Source organism: Tachypleus tridentatus, chromosome 2 (assembly GCF_004210375.1).
Source record: "Tachypleus tridentatus isolate NWPU-2018 chromosome 2, ASM421037v1, whole genome shotgun sequence".
Lineage (NCBI taxonomy): Eukaryota > Metazoa > Arthropoda > Merostomata > Xiphosura > Limulidae > Tachypleus > Tachypleus tridentatus.
In genome coordinates this window covers 34,544,182-34,571,409 of record NC_134826.1, presented here as the reverse complement: position 1 = coordinate 34,571,409, position 27,228 = coordinate 34,544,182, and the positions used below count along the sequence as shown (strand labels likewise).

The 27,228-nt window shown below is 32.9% G+C and overlaps 1 protein-coding gene across 3 annotated transcripts in view; it reads right to left on the bottom strand.

Moving 5' to 3' along the window:
- LOC143240713 (dual specificity testis-specific protein kinase 2-like) overlaps positions 1–27,228 on the bottom strand; it is a 68,599-nt gene that overhangs the window by 33,108 nt on the left and 8,263 nt on the right. For all 3 annotated transcript variants that reach the window (XM_076483625.1, XM_076483646.1, XM_076483635.1), the window contains exons 2-3: positions 26,375–26,751; positions 9,416–9,537 (exon numbers count right to left, since the gene is read on the bottom strand). In XM_076483625.1, the coding sequence (XP_076339740.1) occupies positions 9,416–9,537; positions 26,375–26,647 (395 nt within the window). In that variant the 5' untranslated portion in view covers positions 26,648–26,751. The remainder of the gene's footprint in view (positions 1–9,415; positions 9,538–26,374; positions 26,752–27,228) is intronic.

Genomic DNA, 27,228 nt, shown 5'->3' with positions numbered 1-27,228 from the left:
ATCATTAAAGGACAAAGGCCATCTTTGGCAGAATAATGAGAAATAACATTTTAGATACGTCCTCCAAGTTTAATCAAACTCCAATCATTTTTGAATGAGTTATTATAGAGCAAAAATTGTGAGAAAAATCTCTTCCATGTTAACACATAGGATTTTTTTTCTGTGACCCTTGACCCTCTAAAACCTCTAAGTTGAGTCACAGACAAAATGTAACCAACTTTCGTCCAGATCCATCAAGCTGTTTTCGGGAAATCCTGCTAACAAACACAAGCACAAGAATGAAAACATAACCTTATCGGTCGTGGAGGTAATAAGATCCACTCACATTGATACTAGCGACTCTCGTTAAGATTGCAATTCTTTCCTGAAAGTTTTAAAAGATGTAAGCATTATCTTTTGTTTCAAAAGGAAATGAGTAAGGAAAATGAAAAGCTGAACTGCCAGTTATCCTAAAATAAGTGTGAAGCAATTTCAGGTGAGGCTAAAAGTTTTGGTCAGAAAAAAGAAATTATTTCCACCTATAAGGGATCTATGTTTTTCATACAGTCTTGAATAGTCAAAAACATATCCGAATTTTTGTCAAACGTTCTTCCTGAAATCCGACGAGTCAAACTATACGTGACAGGACGAAAAAAAAAAAAAGTGATATTTTAGCGCTTCCTGCCATGTCTGGTGTCCATAATCTCACTATGTATTTGGTCCCCAGGGCTAATAGTAAAGTTATAAACGTCTAAGCTGAATACATTCACCGTAATTTTCAAATCAGTGGACCCCCTAATCAATATTTTATGGAAACGTAAAATCGTACTTTTACTACAAAACGTGATTTCCTTATATTTTATGCAACTAGTTTTAAAGTTACTCGGCTAAAACTTAGTACATAAAGTTAAATTACAAATACTCTAGTTCAGGGGTAAGCAACTCCATTCGTAGACACGAGCTAGCAACAATTGTGCTATCCACTGGCCTCATGGCTAGCTCGTGTTTACGAATCAACTTTTCCATAATTTATTTTTCAATTGCAAATTTGGCAATCAGCAACTGCACTGCCTCACGTCATTGCTAATGTTTCGCGCTTCATCGCTGCCACAGACTCCGCCCATTTTATAACGTCAGTCTGGTTTAGATGTTTGTTATGAGTGTGTGTTGTTCGCATGCGCTTGCAAACATTTTTTATTGTGCAACTTTCAAGTGTTTAAATATATTTATTTTTAGCCCTATAATATGGATAAGTGGATAATTCGAAAACAAAAGAATCCAGATGATGGTGAACACTCAGAAAATAGGTGTAATTTAATTGATGCTGGCATGACTGCCGAAAATAGAATGGCGCGTGACTGGAAAAACGTGAAATGAGAATTTAATGAAAGTTGGGAGTTGAAATTTGCAGTGATTGAAGCAAATAATAAGCCAGTGTGTCTTTTGTGTAACAACGTTTTTAGAAATAATAAAGTATACAACCTCAAGCAACACTTTAACATTTTTCACAACGAATTTCGTGTAAAATTTCCAGTTGATAGCAAAAATCGCATGAATGAAATTAGCTGTCTAAAAGCACAACTTCATGAACAAAAGGGAGGTCTAAAAGATTTTTATCATCGATGGAACTAGTTACGTTAACTAGTTATAAAGTAGCTTGGATTCTAGCTAAAAAAATCATTTTTTGATGCTTAATTAGTAAAAGAAATATTGAATATCGTAATTGAAACTCTGTCGCAGAATTATGATTCAAAAATAAATCGATTAAGTCGAAGAACGATTGTCTGCAGAATGCTAGAGTTAGCCAAAGACATAGAAAACCAGTTGCTTGAACAACTAAAAGACTGTTTGTATTTTTTTTAGCACTAGATGAGTCAATAGATGTTAGTGGCACTGCACTGTTGATATTTTGGGTTTGATATGTAACTTCAGATCTTCAAGTGACGGAAGAAATGCTAGGGCTTTGTGGATTACGAGATCGAACATGTGGAATAAATATCTTCGAAAAATTTTTTGAAGTGCCAAAAAAATTCAATTTGGATTTTAAAAAAACTGGTGCTTCCGAAATAACTGGGGCAAATTTAAGATTTGTTTCTCTTTTGAAGCAGCATTTAATTGAAAATAATGTGAAGTCCACGTTGCCATCTTTCCATTACATTTTGTATCAGGAAAATGTTTTTTGCTCAGATGTCTAAAAGTGATGAATTGAAAATTCAGATGGACAATGATGCAAAAATTGTAAATTATATTAGAAGTGGAAGCTCTCTCATCCATCGACAGTTTGTTGAGTCTTTGAAGAAAAGCAGTGACTGTACTTTTGATGATCTTACTGATTTTGCAAATGTAAGATGGTTAAGTAGAGGAAAAGTCTTGGAACAATTTACTTCCTTATTTCCTCCTCAAATAAAAGAGTATCTTGTTGAGAAAGGTAAGACTGAAACTTTGTCATGGCAGTGTGTTTTGCACTTTTTGTGCGACATGATGGCTGACTTGAATAATTTGAATACGAAGCTTCAGGCAACAGGTAAAATAATAAGTCATCACAGTCTATTCATGAATTTCAAGTAAAGCTAAACCTCCTTGTGGAACAGTTACAAAGGAATGATTTGACACATTTTGCAAAGTGGAATAGTTTTCTGGAAAATAATAAGAACAATGATTTCTCTGATACTAAAGATGATCTTTATGTAAATTGGATCAAAAATCTATCTAAAAAATTTCAATCACGTTTCTCCGAATTTAAAAATTTGGAATTGATACTTGAATTTTTGCATGATCCCATTCAATTTGACTTAGGAAATTTCAGTAAGGAAATTATATCTTTTTTTTATTTTTGGATAAGTGTGGGTTTGAAGACGAGATGCTTACCCTGCAAAGTGTAGAACACATAAAAGGTAAACAAAAATTTCTATCAGAGAGATGTGGCTCACAATTCTAATAAATGAGTCTTCCAAATTTAAAGATTGCAATTTCAAAATTATTTTCCGTGTTTGGATCCACATGGATACGTGAGTCAACATTTGTATGCTAGATTTTCTCATGTGTAGATACAAATCTCAATTTACTGACATGAATTTAGAGGCAGAGCTAAGATGCCCATTGAGCATAGATATTAAGCGAAATCTCATGAAACGTGTTGATGAAAACCCCCATCAATTTTAACATTGAAGGTTAGTTGAAATGCAATTATCTTGATTAAACTAACATCTTTCAATTATTTTTTTTAATAGTGTGGCCAACGTTGTTTTCATTGGCCACAGTTGTGGCCTCTAAGAAAAATAAGTTGCCCACCCTGCTCTTGGTGGATGAAATTTGGTACCTACTGCTTTTTGGTAAACTGAAGTTGACCCTACTGAAAATTGTCTCAGGAGCCAAACAAAAAAAAACTTTATTAAATTTTAGGAATGTGACTTTAAAAGTTAAGAGAATTGGAGTAATAAACACTTTAACTCAGTTAAAACTGAAAAATGCCACTTGATTGTTGTTTTACTGTTGTTTTGAATTAAGCACAAAGCTACACAATGGGCTATCTGTGCTCTGCCCACCACGGGTATCAAAACCCGGTTTTTAACGTTGTAAGTCTGCAGACATACCACTGAGCCACTGGGGGCATGCCACTTGGTTGGACAAAATGTCTAACACCCTTAAATGAGGTATCACTGGCATGTGAGTACAGATTAACAAACAATATGCAATCATGCTCAAAACAAATACAATTATTTTGAATTTTCATTTATGAATGAAATAGTTTAAATATTGAAATACTTTTGCAAACTTGCTATTATTTTAAAATATTCATTTTTTAAGTAACATTACTTAAAAATATTTAAATATGAGTAAATAGTTCAAAAATAATAAAACTACTTTTAAAGGCATAAGGTGTAATTAGTAATTGACAAAAGTTTTAAAAGAACAAGGGTTAATTTGCTTTGAATACAGGATAACAAAACTATGTAACAAAATATTTACTTTTTCTTGTTCCTGGGCACAAAATGTTATTTCTCAATTGCTTATACCTAAAGTAAATGGAAAAGACCTATTTTTCACATCAAACTTTGCTTTTGTGATCTGGGAGCGTATAACGAAAATGTAATGGGAAACTGTTTGGGGGCTGATACGTGAAAGTGATTTACACTACGGTCGCAAATCTCGAAAAACTACTCACTTCTAAACATTTGTTTTTCATTTTTGTATGAATACAAGTAAATCTTGATTCATATGCTGTTTTATTCAGACCTTATGCAAATGAAAATGTGCAACTTTGCCCGTTTTTACACAGAAAAGAGGTTAATTTCTAAATTTCATTATCCAGGTCACAAAACCAAAGTTTGAAGGGAATAACTGCCACTTCTGTAATTTTACAGCATAAGCAATTGAGAAATAACACTTACTATCCAGGAACAAAATTTGTGTTACATAGTGTAATTACGGTTAAATTATTGTTTGAAAAAAAATCTATAACTTTAGCTATTTCTGTTCCAAATCTGCAATATTTATAACAATACATTGTCAAAAACATTGTTGCAAATAGAGAGCGTGAATACTTACGACTACAGCTTTGTATAATATAGTATTATTCTGCTGTCCAATTCTTTATTAATGCATTTTGTTCTAATAAAAATAAAAACTCAAACTCAGATATAGAGCTTTATTGGCTGTATGTAAACTCAGCAACTAATTCATAAATATTCAAGTTATCTTAAAAGTTGGTTGAGATTAATTAAATTTAATAACTACATGTAATAACACATTCATAATAAATATACCAGAAGAAAACAGAGCAAATCTACATAATAGGCTATCTATGTTCTGTCCATCATGGAAACTCTAAGCCCGGATATTTAGATTTGTGAGTCTGTAAACTTACTCCTGATCCACTGAAGGGCATAAACATTGTAAAATCAAACCATGTTTGAATTTTGTTACATCTTTGGATATAAACTACATATAAAGTGGGTGCTCAAGGTTTATTTTTAAACTTTAAAAACTTATGCGTCAGCTCATGTGACATTTAGCAAATTGTATCAACTGTACTATTTTAACCCAAATTTCAACAGTTGCTATTTATGACATTCCGAATTTTAAAGTACATATCTTTTTAGACATGCTGAATTTGAAATAAAATGACAAAACATTCGCTACATTTCTGCTGCTAATTGTGATTGAGATAAAAGTTATAGTTGTTTCGCCTGATTAAAAGACACAACCATCAAACTCTGATCATTTCTCACTGAGTTATTATAAAGCAATATCAGTGTTTGCATACTGGTTTAATTCGAATTTTGAAAGAGACGGAATTCTCTTTTATAATCAACTGTGACATTCCATTTAGGAGACCTGTAACACTCACGACTTTAATCCTCAAGTAGCAAAATTCCGTTCCGGATCGTTCACCTCAATTTAACTCCTATCTACATTATATTAACAGTTTCTTCACGAAAACATGAAGGAATCCTCAATAATCGAAGCACTTGAAATTCCTTTAGGCACGATTAGAGTAAATAAATCTATGATATCTTTGTTTCCCTTTTAATAGCTATATTTTTGTACATCAGCAACAGGGGCGTATATTTTTTACACTCTATAGGGGTATGATTTTTGCAACCACTTATGTGCACTGTTCAATTTGCAAATTGGTAATTTCTGATTACGCGAACCTGAAAGCTGTAAACATGCAGTCACAGAGTAATCTTGTTGCCACGATACTTGCATGTATACTTAGGCCTACTGACTGATACTTACGAACTATCGCTTAGATCGAAAGGCTTAGAAGCACGCCTATATTAAAGATGTACATTTCGGCTTCTGAAAAAGCCTACATCTAGGCCTAATTATGTAATTCGATTGGTGAGAATCACGAGAACAAACACACAATTTGTAGGCCTGTGATGCAATAAAACAATTCAACAGACCAAACTGTAGGGGGATGACTGTATGCACCATACCCCCCACCTAAAATGAAGGGGGTGTATACCCCATCCCCCCAGAATCTACGCACCTGACCAGCAATACCAAACGTGGGGCGTGTGTATACCCGATTCAATTTTATTACTCATGAGGATTTCTACCAGCCTACCCTAAAACTCAAATTATTTTAGGCTGGATTAGAGTAAATTAATCTATGAGGTAAGATACATCAAACTAAAGAGTTTGATCTCCTGAGTCCAAAATTCTAATTATATCTCAAATTGATCCAAAGATGACGGAGATATGAAATAAGTTTGTACCAGAAAAACAAACAAACAAACTCAGCCATTCTATGAGCTGCTACGTCGCAACTACCAAAAGTACTGGGGAATTAATTACACGAGTAGCATTTTGAGTATAGCAATAAAAATATATGTGAGTAAACTCCAACAGTTACCTTTTAGTCTCTCGTCCCTCAAAACTGGATTGCAAAATAAGGTTTCCGTAATTTTATAATGTAAACAAATTTAATTAATTAATAAGTTCAAGTCAAAAACCAAAAAAAATGATGTTTTAAAGATGTATCAAGTGTTATTTTCCACGTCCAGTAGTTCTATACAGGAACTGTCAAATTAATGTACGTAATGGACGTAAATAAACATAACATAACCATAGAAAACACACAGTTATTAAGTAGAGAAACAAATACAAACAAACGCAAAATCAAAGAAGCTTTACTTATACAGCAACTAAAACCAATATAAAGGAACATCTTTATTATACCGATACTAATTAATAATGTAACATTCACCTGCAACGCCCCCTACAATCCCGCAACCTTTTATACTCTCGTATTTATGACATGTGTCCGTCAACGGTCACATTCAAACTCTCTTAACCTGAAGATGACCTAGGAAGGTCGAAACATTGTTCTCTCCTTATCAATAAAAGTTTTACACCATGTAAATTGGGGGTTTATAGTTTTGTAAACTTGTTTTCTAGTGAGTTCTCTTGCTGCAAGTACAGAAAAAACACCCTATAACAGGTCAATATCCAGTATTTCAAGATATAATGGAAACAAAGGTAGGTGTAAAATGCCGACGATGTTTAAAAAATGGAGATTACATGTATTATATTACAAATATACATTATTGCTGAGCGGAAGTTAATAAAACAGTACTTGCTACGTAACCCACAGTCGTTGAATTGTCATGGCAATTCTTTAAAGTTTACACACCTACACAAACAGGCCTGGCATGGCCTAGCGCGTTAAGGCGTGCGCTTCGCAATCCGAGGGTCGCGGGTTCGCGCCCGAGTCGCGCCAAACATGCTCGCCCTCCCAGCAGTGGGGGCGTTATAATGTGACGGTCAATCCCACTATTCGTTGGTAAAAGAGTAGCCCAAGAGTTGGCGGTGGGTGGTGATGACTAGCTGCCTTCCCTCTAGTCTTACACTGCTAAATTAGGGACGGCTAGCACAGATAGCCCTCGAGTAGCTTTGTGCGAAATTCCAAAACAAACAAACAAACAAACCTACACAAACTATTATCAGAATTTATAACAATTCAATTGTAACAATAAACATGTGAGTGTATATGTAGAAACGGCTGGTATGGGTTGAATTTTTTTTTTTTTTTATGTAGAGGAGCGAACAACGATTCCACATTCACAAACATGGTTTAAAACGACAGAAGTCAAAATAAGATTCACTGTACCATCTTCGGCCTAGCGCGGCCCAGAGACTAGCATTATGGACTGTGAATTTGAGATCCTTAGTTCGCACCCCACAGTTGCATAACTATGAGTTCAGAAGTGGGGTGGAGGAATTTCTGTGTCTGAAGTGTGTCATAATATGATAACAAAAAATGTTTGTAGAATGCAGGGGACTCCCCTACGTGCCTTTTATATATTAGCATGTGTTTATGGGTACATTACTTGCAATGACGCTCAAACCTACTGTTCAACATGAAAAAGTAGCCAAAGAATTGGCGGTGAATGATGTTGACTAAATACACTCTCTCTAGGTTAACGCAGATAACCTCCGAGCAGCTTTGATCGAAATTTAACAAACAAAGTACGGTTATTATTTTAGATCTGAAGTCAAAATGTTGTGAATTTACATATGCTCCATTTTTAAACGTACAATAATTTGACAGTTCCTGTATAGAACTACTGGACGTGGAAAATGACTTTTGAAACATCTTTAAAACATCAGTTTTTGGTTTTTTGACTTGAACTAAGTAATTAAATAAATTTGTTTACATTATAAAATTACGGAAACCTTATTTTGCAATCCAGTTTTGAGGGACGAGAGACTAAAAGGTAACTGTTGGAGTTTACTCACATATATTTTTTTATAGCTATACTGAAAACGCTACTCATGTAATTAATTTCCCAGTACTTTTGGTAGTTGCGACGTAGCAGCTCATAGAATGGCTGAGTTTGTTTGTTTGTTTTTCTGGTACAAACTTATTTCATATCTCCGTCATCTTTGGATCAATTTGAGATATAATTAGAATTTTGGACTCAGGAGATCAAACTCTTTAGTTTGATGTATCTTACCTCATAGATTAATTTACTCTAATCCAGCCTAAAATAATTTGAGTTTTAGGGTAGGCTGGTAGAAATCCTTATGAGTAATAAAATTGAATCGGGTATAGAAGCGCCCAACGTTTGGTATTGCTGGTGCACATCTTCTTTGGTCATCGTCAGGTTCACAAGTTGTTTCTTTTCATGTAGAGGAGCGAACAACGTTTCGACCTTCACAAACCTGTGAACCTGACGATGACCGAAGAAGGTCGAAACGTTGTTCGCTCCTCTACATAAAAATGTTCTCAACCCATACCAGCCGTTTTTACATATATATTTTTCTCTGCAAGTGGGCTTTCTCGTCATCACGGAATAAACATGACAACAAGATATTAAAGACGTGTAAACAAATTCCATCGCTAAAAGTTTATTTTCTTTATTTGTTTACAGACGTCATCTGTTTCTTCCTTATATGTTTAATCATTAACAATTAACACTTTCTTTGGAAAAGTATTTTTAAGCATATAAAATATAAAACACGTTTATGTTATACTTCAGACACAAATAAATCCTAAAAATAATAATTATGGTTACTGTACATGAGGATGTTAGCACGAGACAGTCGATTCTAATAAATATGACAACCGTACATGAGGATTTTGATATGAGGCAGCCACTTGTTATAGATTTGATCACAGTATTTGAGGATGTTAATACGACGCAGTCGATTCTGATTAATTTAATCACTGTACCCGAGGATTTCGCCACAAGGTGATCGATTTTAATAAATTTGAGCACTGCACATGAATATTTCGACATGAGGTAGTTGGTTCTAATAAATTTGATTACCTAAGAATTTTGGCATAAAACAGTCGATTCTAATGAATTTCATCGCCATATTCGAGGATTTTGGCACAAGGCAATCGATTCGAACGAATTTAAACACCATACCCGAGGGTTTTGGAATAAGATAGTCTTTATAACAAATATGACCACTGTACCTGAGGATGTTGGCATGAGATAGTCGATTCATCAACTGCACCTCTCGAAGCATGTTCTGGCGGTTGCTAAGAGACGTGTTCATCTTGAGAACCATAATTTGTCCAGTCATTTTGTGAGTTACCTATGAATTCAGACGAACGTATCAGAATAACTGACGTAAGTATACAAGTAACTGAATAAGTGTGTAAATGCAAATCAATTTCCCTAAAATATATCAGTTCATCACATAAGTAATGTCAGAAAATTTAATACAGAAAGTGCATCATAAGTTCTGTCTTTGTAGAAAACTTTAATGACTAAAATATGTAGTAGGGCGTGTATAAAAATGTTCAGATAAATAAAAGGCAATGGTCCAGCAGAAACTACACGAAACATTCAAAGGGTTTACGGTCTCCCAATGTAATAAAATGTTGAAGGTGGTTTCAGAAGTTCCAATGAGGTGATTACAGCTTAAGTGATGTGCAACGTTCAGGTCGTCCTGTTGAGTTTAATAATGACTTGCTGCTAGCTGCACTTAATGAAGATTGTGCTGTAACAGTTGAAGAACAAGCACAGAAACTTAATTCAACCCATTCAACAGTTCACCGTCATCTGCAACAGTTTGGAAAGGTGTCAGAACTTGGAAACTGGGTATCCCGTGACTTGACAGAAGCGGACCTGAGAGTAAGAGTGGACATTTGCACTTCTCTGCACTCTTGTAAATGTAACTCACCATTTTTGGACATGTTAGTGACTGGAGCTGAAAAATGTATGTCATAAAAATGTTAAGCGCCGCAGATAATGGCTCATTGCAGGTAAACTGGCTAAAGCACAGTCCAAAATGGTCCTCAACCCTAGAAAAGTCTTGTTAAGCATTTCGTGGGATATTGTTGGTGTGATCCACTTTGAGTTGCTGCTGCTCAATGTAACGATTACATCAGACTTCTATTGTCAACAGTTAGAGTGCTTGAATGTTGCACTGAAAGAAAAGAGAGGCCTGCTTTGATCAATCGTTAAGGTGTTGTGTTAGACCAGGATAATGCACGCAAAACAAAGTTGGATGCGTTTAAGATCAAAATTACACGCCGTGAAACTATAAAACATATAAACTATAAATAAACAGGGAAACAACTTGTTTTAAGCTACTTGTATTCTAAGACATCCATTGCATTATAAGCAAGATTCAAACTCCATCTGCGGGCATTACATTGCACTTCAATGACAATAACAGAAAGAGCGCTTTACGTATATTTATACAATGTTGAAATATATAGTTTTTTTAATTCTCACATATTACATTATGATGTAAGAATTTTGTTTTCGCGAGAACAACTGTCACTGAGCTCAAACACAGAGAAAACGCATGAAAATAAAAGACAAAATATAATGTAGGAAATATCAAACACAGACTAGAACATAAAATTTAGGTCTGTTTTTTTTTATTTCACGCAAAACTAAATGAGGGCTATCTGCGCTAGCAATTCTTAATTTAGCAGTGAAAGACTTAAGAAAATGCAAGCAGCCATAATCAACCGTCGCCTACTCTTGTGTTTCTGTTTTACCAACGAATAGCGAGAGTGATCCTAACATTACAACGCTCCACGGCTAAAAGTGAAAGCATAGTTGGTGGGACAGGGATACGAATCCGCGACAATCAGAGTACAATTCATGCTTTCTAGCCATCTGGTCATGCTGAGCCAAGACCAGAGGGAAGACAGCTAGTCGTCATAACCCACCACCAACCCTTAGGTCACTCTCTTACAACGAATAGTGGGACTGACCGTCAGTAATAGGGTTCTCACTATCGCGTCAAAATGGTGATGTCATCAAAGATGACGAGGTCAGTTCCAAAAGATGGCACCAAGGACGCGTCGTTAGGGACGTGTTGCTGGGCAGCCATAACAGACTGCCATAATGTCACTGAGAGTAAGAGTGGACATTTGCACTTCTCTGCACTCTTGTAAATGTAACTCATCAGACAGACGACCATGATGGATGCTTACCTAGTATTATCAAAAAGTAGAAAACATGTTTCTAAAAACCACAAGAGGCAACCACGACTAATACAATACGTTTCACCATGTCGATAATTAATTATTTAACATATACATTTAGCTTTCCGCAATGTTATGTAAAGTGTGAGACTATATAAATTTTTTTTATACAAAATTATTGTCAGAATTAATGTATAGTGGGCAAACGATTTGTTTTGCTTGCAAAGTCTATTCTGTAATGACAGACAGTAAACCCAATGTTTGAGTATATGATACTTATACTGTATGTAACGTGTCAGTTTTAAGTTTTACGGGAGTGGTTAGATCAGTACAAAGGAGGGACAGACAGTTTAGTTGTCAGGTGTATGGAACGTTATGGACAGTTTGTAAAATAAAGAAGCTGTGATCACTTCTTCTTCTGTTTGTGGTAACTAATAATTTGCTAGAACAAGTATATGTGGAAGGTATTATTAGAATGAGGTGTATATTAGTATTTCGTAAGCTAAGAAGCTTTCGTAAATAGCTTATTAGTTTTGTCACAAATGTTTCGTGTGCTTATTGAATACCTGAACAAGTCAACCAATAATCACTTGATTTATAACTAAAGGTTCTTTTACGATTATCATTGTATATTTTTCTATGTGACTAATAATGTGATAAAACAATTATATGGCAATTAAACACAAGGACAATCTTGCCTTCAATTATTATGCATCAGTGACTACGTGACAAATACTTGACAATAGAATAGTGTAAAAGTTTGACTGAAATGTTATTGATCAAACAGAAATTTGAATTTTAATCTTTTTAAGATACTTTCAACGACACAGAAAGATAGCTACAAAGTTGTATGTGTTTTATCTATATGGTATGATTTAAAGTGAATAATCCATAGAAAATGGTATGTTTTGCTGTTTTCTATATTAGTAAATTAATTGCTTAAATAATAATTAACTTACATAGATAGCGACAATGTTTTTATTATTGATAATTTTATTTTAGAAATGTGCACTTTAATTAAATAAAAAATGTATGTAAGTGATATTCGTCTCTACATCTTTGTAAATTGAACCATCTGTTTCAAGTGTATTGTCACCCGTTTAAGTAGAATAAAATATCTTAAGTGGATTGAAACGATCTGATAGTTTTCCACTACAGTATATAATAATTTGTGTTGTGTGAAAAATTAACCATTTAAATATTATGCAAATAACTGTTTGCCGACTTTTAAATTTCAGTAAAACTAATTAATACATACGTAGAGTTAATTATTAAATACATTATGTATAAACAGATTATTGTTACAATTACACTCTAACTGAATACATTTAGCAATCTCCAAAAGTGAATATTAATCACCTGGTTTATAATTTGTGGTCCTTGAACTAGCTAACCAATCAATACGAAACAGACTTGGTGATTCTAATCCTTTGGTTTTTCTACCAATATTGTCAGTATTAAACACTTCAAACAGTGACCACCAGTACTTCATCTGTGATTCATTATACTTTACTTATATTTCTTCAAACTGGTGTGCTTTCATGAAACTTTGTTCTTCTACATTTCAACAAAATCAGCACTTAGTAAACTGTGTTGAGTTAAAGAAAGCTTTACATGACTACTCTTTGATCATGTACTACAACCATCATTTTTCTTACAACTATCAGTATATGTATTCTAGTTTGATGTCAGATACGGTTAGTTGGTTTGGAATTAAGCCCAAAGCTACACAATGGAATATCATCAAGGGTATTGAAACCCAGTTTCAAGTGGTATGAATCTACAGACATGCCGCTGTGTCACTCAGGAGGGTGGCGATATCGAATATGAACTGGTTAGTTTTGTGAACATATAATAGAAAATGGAGAAACAAAATGCACGATCAACCATATCAAAACCACTTAAATTATAGTAATCAGCATGTCTTTCGTTTATTATATTCAGTTGTAGGGCAGTTATTGGTTATGATATGTATGATTTGTGAAGCAGTAAGTGTCCTACAGAGCACAGAAAGACGTTATATAATTCTATATTTTCACAATATTTGTGGACGTTCGGAGGTGATAAACGGCTATATAAATATGGACGGATTAACAGTAAGTCATTTAGTTGTTGCAAAATGTTTTAATACAGATATAAAAACATGCAAAATAACAGTTTCAGCTGAATTAAATCTAGGCATTGATCATATGTGAAAGTGCCATCATAGTATCCTATGTACAGTTGTTGAAATTATAGTAATTAAATATATACATATGTACAAGTCTACCTTCTAAAACATAAGAGTATCATGTGTAAATATTACAGCATGTTATAAAGTCAAATTACTAAAAGTGTTATTACACAGTAAACGTTGTAAATTGTTGTATAAGTTTAGATTAATAAAAGCATAACTTTTAATTATTGTATGATATCATCCTTTTTAGGGTGATTTAAATCTACAGTTATCTATTGTATGCGCTAGACTGGGTAAGATATACTTCTTTCAGGATAGGGAATGTAGTAATTTAGTACTAAGAATCTTTAATCACTTGAGTGAATGAATAAGTGTTACAATATTATCCTTTTAGGACTATTCACGTGTTAAGGAAATGTAATTAATTTAATGACAAACATCCTTTTATGATAAATTAATTATAAATGCATTAATGAATTAGTGTTACGTTTTTTTATGATGAGTTAATAATTGAAATAGAGCTAAGCATCCTTTCATATGATGATTTAATGAATTAATTATAATTGGTTTAATTAATTAGTGTTAAGTATCCTTTTTAGAACTAATTAATTATAAATGAAGTAGTCTTAACTGTTCTTTCCGCATGACAATTTAATTAATTAACTATCCAATTAATGATTAATTACCCACATGATAAGACATGTATGAATCATTGCTGCCTAGAAACACGTTTTCTACTTTGTGATACTATTACGTAACTATCAGTTGTGGTCCTCTGTGATATCGAACTATAATTTCAACACTGACATAATAACCATCTGTCATGGCGGCCTAGTAACACATTATTAATGATGCGCTCCTGGTAGCAATTTTTAAAAATATCACTTCGTTATCCTTGATGACATCACCCCCTCCTCCTACCACTCGTTGTGGTAGCTCAATTTGGGTGCGATAGTAGGAACATTAATACTTCCGCCACTTTATAACGCTCCCCACGTCTGACAAAGCGAGCATGTTTGGCGACGCGACAATCCGAAGCCGCAACCCGAAGGTTGTGAATATAACGCCCTAACCATCTGAATTTTAGGTTCGTGGTTAGAGGGCGCAAGACAACCAGTCATTTGCGCTAAACGAAATAAACAAAGTGGAAACGCAAAGTTGAAAATTGTAAGTATAAATACATATAAGCAATACACATAACACGTGTAAATGTACGAGATAACAATAAAAATTATCTGTAACTGTGAATTCAAGCGGTCTTTAAATATGTTATGATGGACAGTGTTGCTTTCCAGTATGTAAATAAATAAGTTTAAAATATTTACATCACTGAATAACGAAGCGACAGCAAGAATATACAATACTGACGATTGTCAAATAAATCTCACACTGTCCACAGACTAGCTGGTCAACACGAAGGAATTCACAGTAATTATTTAAGAAACAACAGTCACTCCAGAGCTTCGCTATGCAAATTCTCCCTTATGAAACCTGTGCGAAGTATTTGGCCTATATTACACTAGAGAAGTCTGTAGGTCTGTTATTCTTCCCAAAGCTTCTATTAAATGACAATGAGATCCTAACTGGTAGAATGTTTAAAATCGACGCACGGTTTGGATATTTCCGCCGATATCAACATGGCCAGATATCCAGTAAAACTGGATTAACAGTGAGTGAATATATAAAAAGGATATGCAGTTTTGTGCGAAGGTGGAAAAGACAAAGTATAATTAAACGACTGTAGGGTCAGCAAAAAACAGTTGTGTTAGTGAAAGCATTTGATTTTTTATGTGATTCAAATACAAAGGAAATTGTATATAATTCTGCAGTAAGCACTAAAGCCCTTACAAAAGATCTTGTGAACAACTACAAGGTCACCACAATGACTGAACCATCCTAGCCATCAGTAAAACGCGAAAAAATGGATAGTACAAATGGTGTTAAATAAATCATTTAATTACATCTGGTGTATGCAATTTCTTAACTTATAAGACACTGGGACATATGGTAAATGGGAATGGTCACCATCCACAGCAAAATAGTTTGTTCATCAGATGTTAAATGCTTTAGAAGAACAGGTCTGACCAGCTCAACATCACCTGGGAATGGCCTCCAAAGTACGAACACCAAATGTCAAATATGAAACTTTTAAAGAGTTTGAGTATTTATTTAGAATGTACCATCATAGTCAAATGTAAATCATCCACAGCAATGATCTTGTTTTCTTGACCTTCAACTACTTTCTGCGGGACAAAGTCTGCTTGCTGCCCTGAAGGACTTCCAAGAACCTTGTTAATGTCACCATACGAACTGTACCAAATAGATTGTTCATCAGATGTTAAATGCTTTAGAAGAACAGATCTAACCAGCTCAACATCACCTGGATACATAACTTAAAGACATAACAGGAAATCAGCTTTTTTGCATTAAAGCATGTAGCCTCCAAAGTACGAACACCAAATGTCAAATATGAAACTTTTAAAGAGTTTGAGTATTTATTTAGAATGTACCATAAGCATAGTTGCTTATGTCAATACAAATTCCTAATATTTTTAAAGCAGAATCCATAGTCAAATGTAAATCTAGAGATCAACTACGTGGTTTAGCTTTGGTGGATTAAAGCTTGATAATACTACGATATTTTATAAAACACATATGAATTCATGGTGCATCTTTAAAAATAACTAGATATCTAAGTCAGAAGGGAAGGTGTCTTCCCTAATTGTGCTGCTTCGAAGTCCAACTGTTAAAAATAACATCTTTGTTATGAAGTGAGATAACTCAGAAGGTGGAAGACCAACTGACTGATAATCTGCTGTATTTATCAGCAAGCTACAACAGCAATGTAATAAAACCAAAAAACACCAGTGTAGTAAACTTGGAAATGATGATGATATGTATTTTTCTGGGTTGCTGACTCGGACATTCACAGATGAGTCTTGAATAAGCAAAAGTGCAGTCCACAGTAGAGAGAGGAGTGAAGAATGCAATTAGGCTTTTACATCACATATCATAATTTTAAATTTTCTTTTTATGAAAATAAATTTGCAGTAATAATTAAATAGCAAAAAAGCTATATAATAACCAATAGTAACTTAGATGCAATACAATAATAGTATTCACACATAAGGGCCAGCATGGTCAGGTGGGTTAAGGCGTTCGACTCGTAATCTGAGGGTCGCGGGTTCGAATCCCTGTTGCACCAAACATGCTCGCCCTTTCAGCCGTGGGGGCATTATAAAGTGATGGTCAATCCTACCATTCGTTGATAAAAGAGGTAACCCAAGAGTTGGCGATGGGTTGTGATGACTAGCTGCCTTCCCTCTAGTCTTACACTGCTAAATTAGGGACGGCTAGTGCAGATAGCCCTCGTGTAGCTTTGAGCAAAATTAAAAAACAAACATTCACACTTAAATTAATAAGCTAAAGAGGTTCAAAGATTTCCATAAACACTACATACATATGACACCTTGTTTGCAATAAAGATTTGTTGTTTTTATACAATCATTTCTCTGAAACAAATTAGAAACATACGAAACTGGTGAAAATAACACTATATAGCAAATGTTTTAGTTTTTCTTGCTCCTAAGCTCACTATTCTGATAAATGAGAGTCTTCCAAATTTAAAGATAACAATTTCAAAATTATTCTTCATATTTGGATCCATATGGATGTGTGAGTCAACATTTTGTATGCTAGATTTTCTCGAAGTGTAGATACAGATCTCAGCTTACTGACATAAATTTAGAGGCAGAGCTAAGATGCTCATTGAGCATAGATATTAAGCCAAATTTCACAAAACTTGTTGATGAAAACCCCATAAATTTTCACATTGAAGGTTAGTTGAAATGCAATTATCTTGATTAAACTAACATCTTTCAATTTTTTTTTAATAGTGTAGACAACGTTGTTTTCATTAGCCACAGTTGTGGCCTCTATGAAAAATAAGTTGCCCACCCCTGCTCTTGGTGGATGAAATTTGGTACCTACTGCTTTTTAGTAAATTGAAGTTGACCCTACTGAAAATTGTCTCAGGAGCCAAACAAAAAAAACTTTATTAAATTTTAGGAATGTGACTTTAAAAGTTAAGAGAATTGGAGTAGTAAACACTTTAACTCAGTTAAAACTGAAAAATGCCACTTGATTGTTGTTTTACTGTTGTTTTGAATTAAGCACAAAGCTACACAATGGGCTATCTGTGCTCTGCCCACCACGGGTATCAAAACCCGGTTTTTAACGTTGTAAGTCTGCAGATATACCACTGAGCCACTGGGGGGCATGCTACTTGGTAGGATAAAATGTTTAACACCCTTAAATGAAGTATCACTGGCATGTAAGTATAGATTAACAAACAATATGCAATCATGCTCAAAACAAATACAATTATTTTGAATTTTCATTTATGAATAAAATAGTTTAAATATTGAAATACTTTTGCAAATCTGCTATTATTTTAAAATATTCATTTTTTAAGTAACAATTACTTAAATATTTAAACATGACTAAATAGTTCAAAAAATAATAAAACTTCTTTTAAAGGCATAAGGTGTAATTAGTAATTGACAAAAGTTTTAAATGAACAAGGGTTAATTTGCTTTGAATTCAGGATAAGAACACTATGTAACAAAATATTTACTTTTTCTTGTTCCTGGGCACAAAGTGTTATTTCTCAATTGCTTATGCCTAAAGTAAATGGAAAAGACCTATTTTTCACATCAAACTTTGCTTTTGTGACCTGGAAGCATATAAGGAAAACATGATGGGAGACTATATTTGGGGGCTGATACGTGAAAGTGATTTACACTACGGTCGCAAATCTTGAAAAACTATTCACTTCTAAACATTTGTGTTCATTTTTGTATAACTTTAGTATAAATACATGTAAATCTTGATTCATATGTTGTTTTATTCAGACCTTATGTAATTGAAAATGTGCAAGTTTTCCCATTTTTACATAGAAAATAAGTTAATTTCTAAATTTCATCTTCCAGGTCAGAAAAGCAAAGTTTGAAGGGAATAATGGCCATTTCTTGTACTTTTACAACATAACCAATTAAGAAATAACACATACTATCCAGGAACAAAATTTGTGTTACATAGTGTAATCGCAAAACAAAATGCATCGTAAAATGGCCTTTAAACATTGTATATTCAACACTACTGAAACAAAAACAAACACAATTTTTAAATGGTTTTAGTTATATCACAGTGTGTGCTGGTTGGGAAATGCAAGTACAGTCATCTCTTTTTCTTTAAAACAAAATAAAAACTGATAGTTATCGTAATTACACTCAGAAACATCACTGGGTGATGTTAAAAGAGAGGATTGTTTGTTTGTTTTTGAATTTCGCGCAAAGTTACACGAGGGCTATTTACATTAGCTGTTCCTAATTTAGCAGTGAAGGCAGCTAGTCATCACCATCCACCATCAACTCTTGGGCTGATCTTTTACCTATGAATAGTGGGATTGACCGTCACATTATAATGCCCCCACGGCTGAAAGGTCGAGTATGTATTTGTGACGGGGATTCGAACCTGCAACCCTCAGATTACGAGTCAAGCACCTTAACCACCTGGCCATGCCAGGCCTAAAACAGAGGAAATCATGTATAAATCATCTGAAGCTTTTCTGGATTTCCTGAGAAGGCCTCACACATGCATCAACCACATACTCTTTGAGAACAATAACTCATGTCCAAATAATATATCCCCTGCTGATGTAGCAGTAAGTCTTGAGATTTACAATGCTAAAATTAGAGGGTTGAATTACCTCGGTGGACAGAGCAGAGAGCTCAATGTGGCTTTGTTATAAGAAAACAAACAATCTAAATAATAACAACAATCAATTTTTTGTTCTTTTTTAAAACATTATTTCAAGTGCTTTGTAAAGTATCAGCAAGACAAAAAGACATCTGAATATCTACAAACACCTATTGTTATATTAACCTAAATAACTAACACATAACCGACTACCATCTAGGAATTATATCTACATACACTTTGACCCCTTCATGTTTTCATATAATACCAAGACAGTGAATAGCAAATCTAGGATTTTGAAGAGAGAAGTGTGGTCACCTAGATGAATGCCATATAATTTCAACATTTATACTGATACAGCCAGATTATATATCAAAACTTACATATAATATTACAAATTAGTAGCCTATAGCTACTAGATAAGGCATGAAAAAAAAATCTTTCATTGAAATTATTTATTTTTAAAAGTCAAGTATGTAAGAGCAAAAGGCACAGAGTTATAAAATTATATAAAAAAACAAAACAAAAAAACATGGGTGGCCACACCACTCTTGAATCCACCAGTAAAGACAGCTTCACATGATTGATTTTATAGGCCACTGGTCATACAATCATGTACTGAAAGTGACTGAGGTTGTAGAAATAATAGGCTAAAAGGATAAAGAATCTAATATGTATGTATGTATGTATGTATGTATGTATGTATGTGTGTGTGTGTATGTATGTATGTGTTTGTTTGTTTGTTTCATAAATATCAGATAACATGAAAAAATCTTATGGACAAAGTATACCACATTTGTTGCCCATGTGATATATGAGAAACAACAAACAAAGTTTCAGTAGTTTTGATACTACATAACAATAAGATGTATAATAATTGTTACCAAATCTTTTTATAGGCCCTAAACAAATTTCCAGCAAAGGTAATATGAAACACCATTTTAAAAGTATTACACTTCTTATGTTACTGATCTCTGCCAATAAGTCATTTCCTCAAGAATAATAAAGCTCCTTTTAAACTGTTGTAATGGATTTACCATTATACATTTATTTTAACATCTACACTTATTTCAATATAGTTTTTTTGCATGTCACATATATTCTTGACTGTGTATTGCTCAATCCACCTGTTCTCGAAATTTGTAGAAGATTATTGAGAGTAAGAATCAACAATTTTGTTTTACAAAAAGTGTTAGAACATTTTTGAAACTTCTAGAAACTCACATGATTCATATAAAAGCAGGTAGCTGAAAAACAATATAAGAAGAATGTTATTAAACAGCTACAGTCAGTGTGCTGTAGGCCTCAGAAGTTATAATTGTGATTAATGCCTATTAATCAAAACCTACAGAATTGAACCAGGAATGTTCATAGATTTAGAACATTACAAACTGTTCAACTTCAGACATTAGTATTTCTACAAGGACATTAAATTTCTTCATCACTGGAAAAAGTCAGCTTGTAACCAATACAAGACCAACCAAGCTAGCTAGCTTTAGCATGGTGTGACAATATCAACTCAGAATTAATCTGCTTCTCATGGACCTAGATTATTGATAAAATATTCAGTTCTAGACAAGATTTAACAATCAGTATTGTCCATTAGTTTGTAAACTCTTGTATATAAACCATTCTTTATAATGACTATCAGTAATAAGTATTATTATAAACTGTATTGCTTTTTTTCTACATTAAGATATATTTGTGTTAAAAAGTAAAATTATGTATATCAATCTTGTTGGCAAATGCCATAAATCTGATGCATATTAGCATTTAATTACCTTCTAAATTTAAATTCATATTTCTGGTTATTTGAAATAGTAATACCTAATTACACAACATAATAAACTGGGGGCTTGCCTCAGATAAATTGTAATACCTATCACCATAAATAGGTCAATATTAAAATGTAATATGATAATAATAATAATAAAAGGTTATGATTTCAACTCTGCTGTAAAGTTGATTTGCCCTAAATTTTTTCTCTTTCCTTTTCTGCGCACATACTATATAATCAAATTGTTAGTTACAGCAATTTAATATTTTAAACATCTCTTTAAAATCAATTACAAACTTATACTATTAACTATAATGTAATACACATCACTGTATCTAGATTGCTTCAATTTTGTTTTGTAATTCAGCTTTGCATGGTACAAATGTTGGAACTATCGTATTTACATGTAAAATTGATTTCCCTTGAAATATTAGATAAGTAAACTTGCCTACAACAGCAGATTTGATCAGCAAATAAAGGGATTGTTATTTAGTAGATAACTTGACTGAGTTTTAAGTTGAATGAAAAATATACAGATTGAAAATATTTGTTGGATAATAGAAATGACTTATTTAAACACACACACAAAAATACAAAGTGCAGACCTGCATAGACAACTAGACAATCACTACTATTAGATCAGTGAATAAATTGTCAGCTTTCCACCCTTCAAAATGAATATCTGCTGAACTACTCATGATGAAAACAGAACTGAGCTAGGAAGGTGCATGCAATTCAACAGGGAAACTCTCTTTGTACAATTGACAGTGTCACATCATGACATTTGTTCTCTCACAATACTGATCAGCTGTAACATTGAGATAATAGTAAAGAACACTCTAGTTTTTAATATTTCAGTCTGAATGCTATGTGTTGCTGTAATATCCTGTCAGGAAGAATAAATGTTACCTATTATAAAGAACAAAAGAAACAGAACAAGGTAATCTCAATGCCTTTCTGGACCATGCTTCACCACCATTATGGTCTGGAAAATAAATAACTGAAGAAGTTTCAAAGTCTATATACCAATAAAGTAAATAGAAAACATATGGCATGTCTGCATATCATAAAACAATTTTGACTAATAACCTTTATCAAAGCAAGGTCAATATAATTTCAATAAATCCTTGACAATTTTGATAAGATATTGTACCAATCAATAAAATACAAGAATGATGATAAACATACAGTTTCTCAGATGCTACATTCTTGTACTTCAATCTATTTGACATATCTATACAGATAGTTTTCATAGGAGAGGTTAAATCATTAAATAAATCTTGTAACTATAGGTAAAAACAAAACCATCAGAAAATGCTACCAAATCAGACATTTATTTTATATCATCCAGAAGTCTGTTCTTGTTTTCACACAATAAATTGCTTTAATTTCCTTTTAACTTATATTTATTTTTTTTTTAAATAATACAATGAAAACATAAGACATATCTGTATATCATAAAACAATCTTGACCAATAACCTTTATCAAAAGAAGGCTAATATAATTTCAATAAATCCTTGACAATTTTGATAAGTTATTGTATCAAGCAATAAAATATAAAAACATTGATATACATACATGGTTTCTCATTCTCAGATGTTACATGCTTGTACTTTAATATATTTGACATACCTACATACATAGTTTTGCTGGGGAAAGTTAAATCTTAAAAGAAATCTTGCAACTATACATTAAATAATACCATCAGAAAATGCTACCCACTCAGACATTTACTTTTATACCATCCACAAGTTGTTCTTGTTTTCACACAATAAATTACTTCATTTTAAATTACATTTATTAAAAAATCAATTGAGAATGATGCTCAAATCATTCTTTGAGAATATCTATAATTTACAAATCAATTTTACAATTAAAATGTCTCATTAAAAATGAAAAATGCTATGTATTAATGCTCTCAACAATATACACAATAAAAGTTCATGAATATTGTAATACAAGTTTTTTACTACATATCATTAAACCCTGCACTGTCTCTAACTTGAGCACTGTGATTAAGCAGTAAGTTTGCATCAACTGTAAATACATCACTAATCAACTCAAAACTACTATCATCCTTGATATATAAATGTGTTTTATTGCTATTGTTTCAAATAACTTAATAAACAAATTAAAACCTGTTGGCTAACTAAATTATCTAATGAAACATTTTAATTCATTTTAAATATGTATACAGTCTTAGAAAGAAATAGTTGCATAAATGTAACAATTTCCACATCCTGTAAGTCTTGCTTTGAAGAAATGTAACTTCATTTTTTTTTTAAATATAATTAAGCACACTTATTTTCTTATTTTGTCACCATTCTGTTAAAATAAATTTCTGTTTGCATCACAAATTCAAAATTATTAAAATACTTGTAATTATTAAAATTGAATTGCAGTATAAAATTTTATTTTCTATATCATATCTGTCAAATCACTCATTATTTCAAACTCTTCTCTAATGCAGTAAAACACTACAACAATGAATGTGACTCTTCTCTAATGCAGTAAAACACTACAACAATGAATGTGACTCTTCTCTAATGCAGTAAAACACTACAACAATGAATGTGACTCTTCTCTAATGCAGTAAAACACTACAACAATGAATGTGACTCTTCTCTAATGCAGTAAAACACTACAACAATGAATGTGACTCTTCTCTAATGCAGTAAAACACTACAACAATGAATGTGACTCTTCTCTAATGCAGTAAAACACTACAACAATGAATGTGACTCTTCTCTAATGCAGTAAAACACTACAACAATGAATGTGACTCTTCTCTAATGCAGTAAAACACTACAACAATGAATGTGACTCTTCTCTAATGCAGTAAAACACTACAACAATGAATGTGACAGTCTAATTAGTTAATTTAAATACAAGTCAACTGACAAAAGTGAGTCTTATCAGTTCTGGTCAGTTTGTGATGCATGAAGCAGAAAATCTCCCTCGTATCCAACTTCTCTCTGAGGACCATTGAAGCTTATATCCTGACTGGCAGTGCATCTGTAATTGATGTTCTGCTTAACGTATAATCCTTGTACTACCTAAATAGTCCACATAGATTTCATGCAAAGTTGAAGTATCTGCAACTTGAACAGCATAATATTATGTTCTAGAGACCATTAGCACTTGGTGTTTGGTATTACATATAATCATTCATACTTTTTACACACTTATGCAACTAAAAGATACATGTAACTTTCACAACCACTGTAGTCTGAATACAAAGTGCTTTGTCATTGTTGCACTATTTTACGACAACATAACACTGCTTGTTTTCATACAAGGTATTGACAGCAAGTATAAACATTTATGTAAACTGCTGTTAAAAATGCACTGTAAAAAATTCTGTGACAAATGTATACTATTCAATTTTATCATTAATACATAATTACTTACTACTACTTTATGTTAGATGTGTTTTTCAATGCATTTATACTTAGGATGCACAAAAATCCTGGAGAAATAAAGAGCAAAAGATGCCAATGTCTCATTCCCTTTGGCTCTGACTTAATGAAGATAAAATGGGAGGAACCCTCAGTATGCTTTAACATGTAAGCTCTGGTACTTCAGATGTTTGTGATAACCATAATCATCTGGAAACTACTAGAGAAGACAGATAGAACACTAAAGTGCTCATTAATTTACTCATACAATGTAAAGAAAAAGATGAGAGTATGCTGAGAAGACCACGGGCTCACACACAAGATGTCTTCTAAGATAAAATACATATTTTCTATAAATAATATGGCCAGCTACTGTCCTGAATAACAAACTGTTAAACCCTATGAAGACTACCAGAAGGTTTATTTGTCCATGACAGTATAAAACAATCATCCAATTAGTGAAAGAAATACAAGAAGTATTGTTAAAATATAAGAGATGCTAAAGAACTTGAAAAAAAGTATTTTTACTATAATGTTCAGCACTGCAAAAATAAATTTAGGAGTAAATATTATTCTACCATTTTAAAACAACTATGAAACTGTCAAATGGTCCTTAACAGTACAAAGAAGTTGAAGAAGACCAAACACAATGTAAAAACACAGTGAGAAATAATATTAATTAAATAACAATCCAAAGATAAGTAAACAAGCATGCATTATGATCAACAAAAAAAGATCTTGCCAAGACATGAAGACAATCCAAATAGTGTAAATTTTAAAATAGCTCTCAATATTACTGGGAGATTACAACTAATATTTACAAAATAGTAGAGCACTGTCTTTCTCAGAACACATGCCAAGGTCAGTCATTTCTATAGAAAAGTAAGGGAAGATACATCCTCAAGGCATCAACTTACCTGCCAGTAGAAAATATCACTGTCCTCCTTTTCATAATGTAATCTCCATATAGCAATCATTAACATATCATGAAATAAACAGTTAACTGTCTAGAAAGAGGGAAGTATGAGCAAGATAACAATGAACAACCAATACAGAGCAAAAGAAATAATGAGGATTGAATAATTGCACAGAAGAAAAGAAAAGAATTATTATTACTCAAAAAAACAAGTGATTACCCAATCAAGAAACCTAAATTCTGAAAAGGAAAGAGCAAATAGGGACTAATATTTACCTGTACCTGTGGTAAGCAAAAATTGTTTTGTGGATAGAATCCAGTTGGGCAAGATATCTATCCACTTTCATGGTCCAAGTTCCCAAGAAAAAATAGATTGATACCTGAACATGGTAGTCACATGTCCAAAAAAGAAAGCCTAGAGCAAGGAAAATAGATGTACCAATAAATAAAAGCTTCTCTATCACCAGATGGAAGAAATGGCTGAATGGATCATAACAAAAAGAACACTTAGATCATTAAGTAGCCACTATCTTTAGGACTTGGCACAGAGACCACTCCTCTGAAAACAAGAAAATGGAAGTGAAATAAAACTTCACACCGCACATATGAACAAAAAGGTATTTGTTACAAAACTTGTAGTGCATGCACAATTCCTCTTGGCAGGCACCCAACATAATAACTCTTTGTCTTGTAGTCAAAATAATCTATCTGTATTCTAAAACTAACACTCTAATGTTAAACTACATATATGGTTGTAGAGACATCCTTTTTTTTTTTTTACTGCAAAGTTTATGAAAACATGACAGTTCACATTACTAAGGATAACAGGAAACACAAAATACCATAGTTGGTTACATGTATTTTTCAGGTCTAAAATGCTCCTTTATCCAAAAACCCTAAATCAAAAATAACAATTGTTTTCCATTTTAAAATCTTGAAAAACACTCTTTTTCTTACCTTGTAAACTTCTGAGAAAAATCCTGAACCAATTTTTTCACAAGCAAAATCATCCAATCGATTTAAGGCTGCTACAGCATGTCGTAGAGCTTCACAGGAAGATCCAGTAATCCGAGATGATACACTCTTAAAATGCAATTCATCTCCAACATTATCAGGGTCAACATTTCTTTTGCCACATAAAGAGTCATCCTGAATAAAGTTACTTTCTGTTGTCTTATGAGAGTCTAAAGAATTGGGAGAACACACTAAAGCTTGACCAGTTAAGGACATAATGCAAAAATCACAAAGGCACAAGTCTGTCTGGACAGAAAGGTTTCAGGTACCCACACCAGTTGGCCCATTCCCAATGTCTAGCACCATCCATGTGCAAAATTCTTGAATAGAAATACAGTTATATGTATTAGCATACTGTGTTTGTATTTTTAAGCTAACTTGTTTGTTGAAATGTAAATTACAAAAAAAATATTGTACAAATTTGAAAGAAGTTTTATATAATTTGCATGAATTGGTTCTGTTGCAAATACCACAATATATGAATAACCTGATGTAAAAGACAACAACCTAACAGATCACTAAAAAATAGAACACAAGTTTTTAAAAGCATGATTAACTATAATAACAACATTATTTAACTTGTATAACACTAGGTTGTCAATTTTCTGCAAGATGAAATAAAAGTAACATTATTTACAAAATTTCTTTATGCATAAACTACATACAATTCTGAAAAGAATGCAAAACAAGTAATATAATAGTTATCAAATATATTCAAGAATTTCACCTGGGAAACTACTGGTGATAAAATGTATTATTTAAAGTTAACATTTTCCTAAACTGAAAGTGTATGTGCA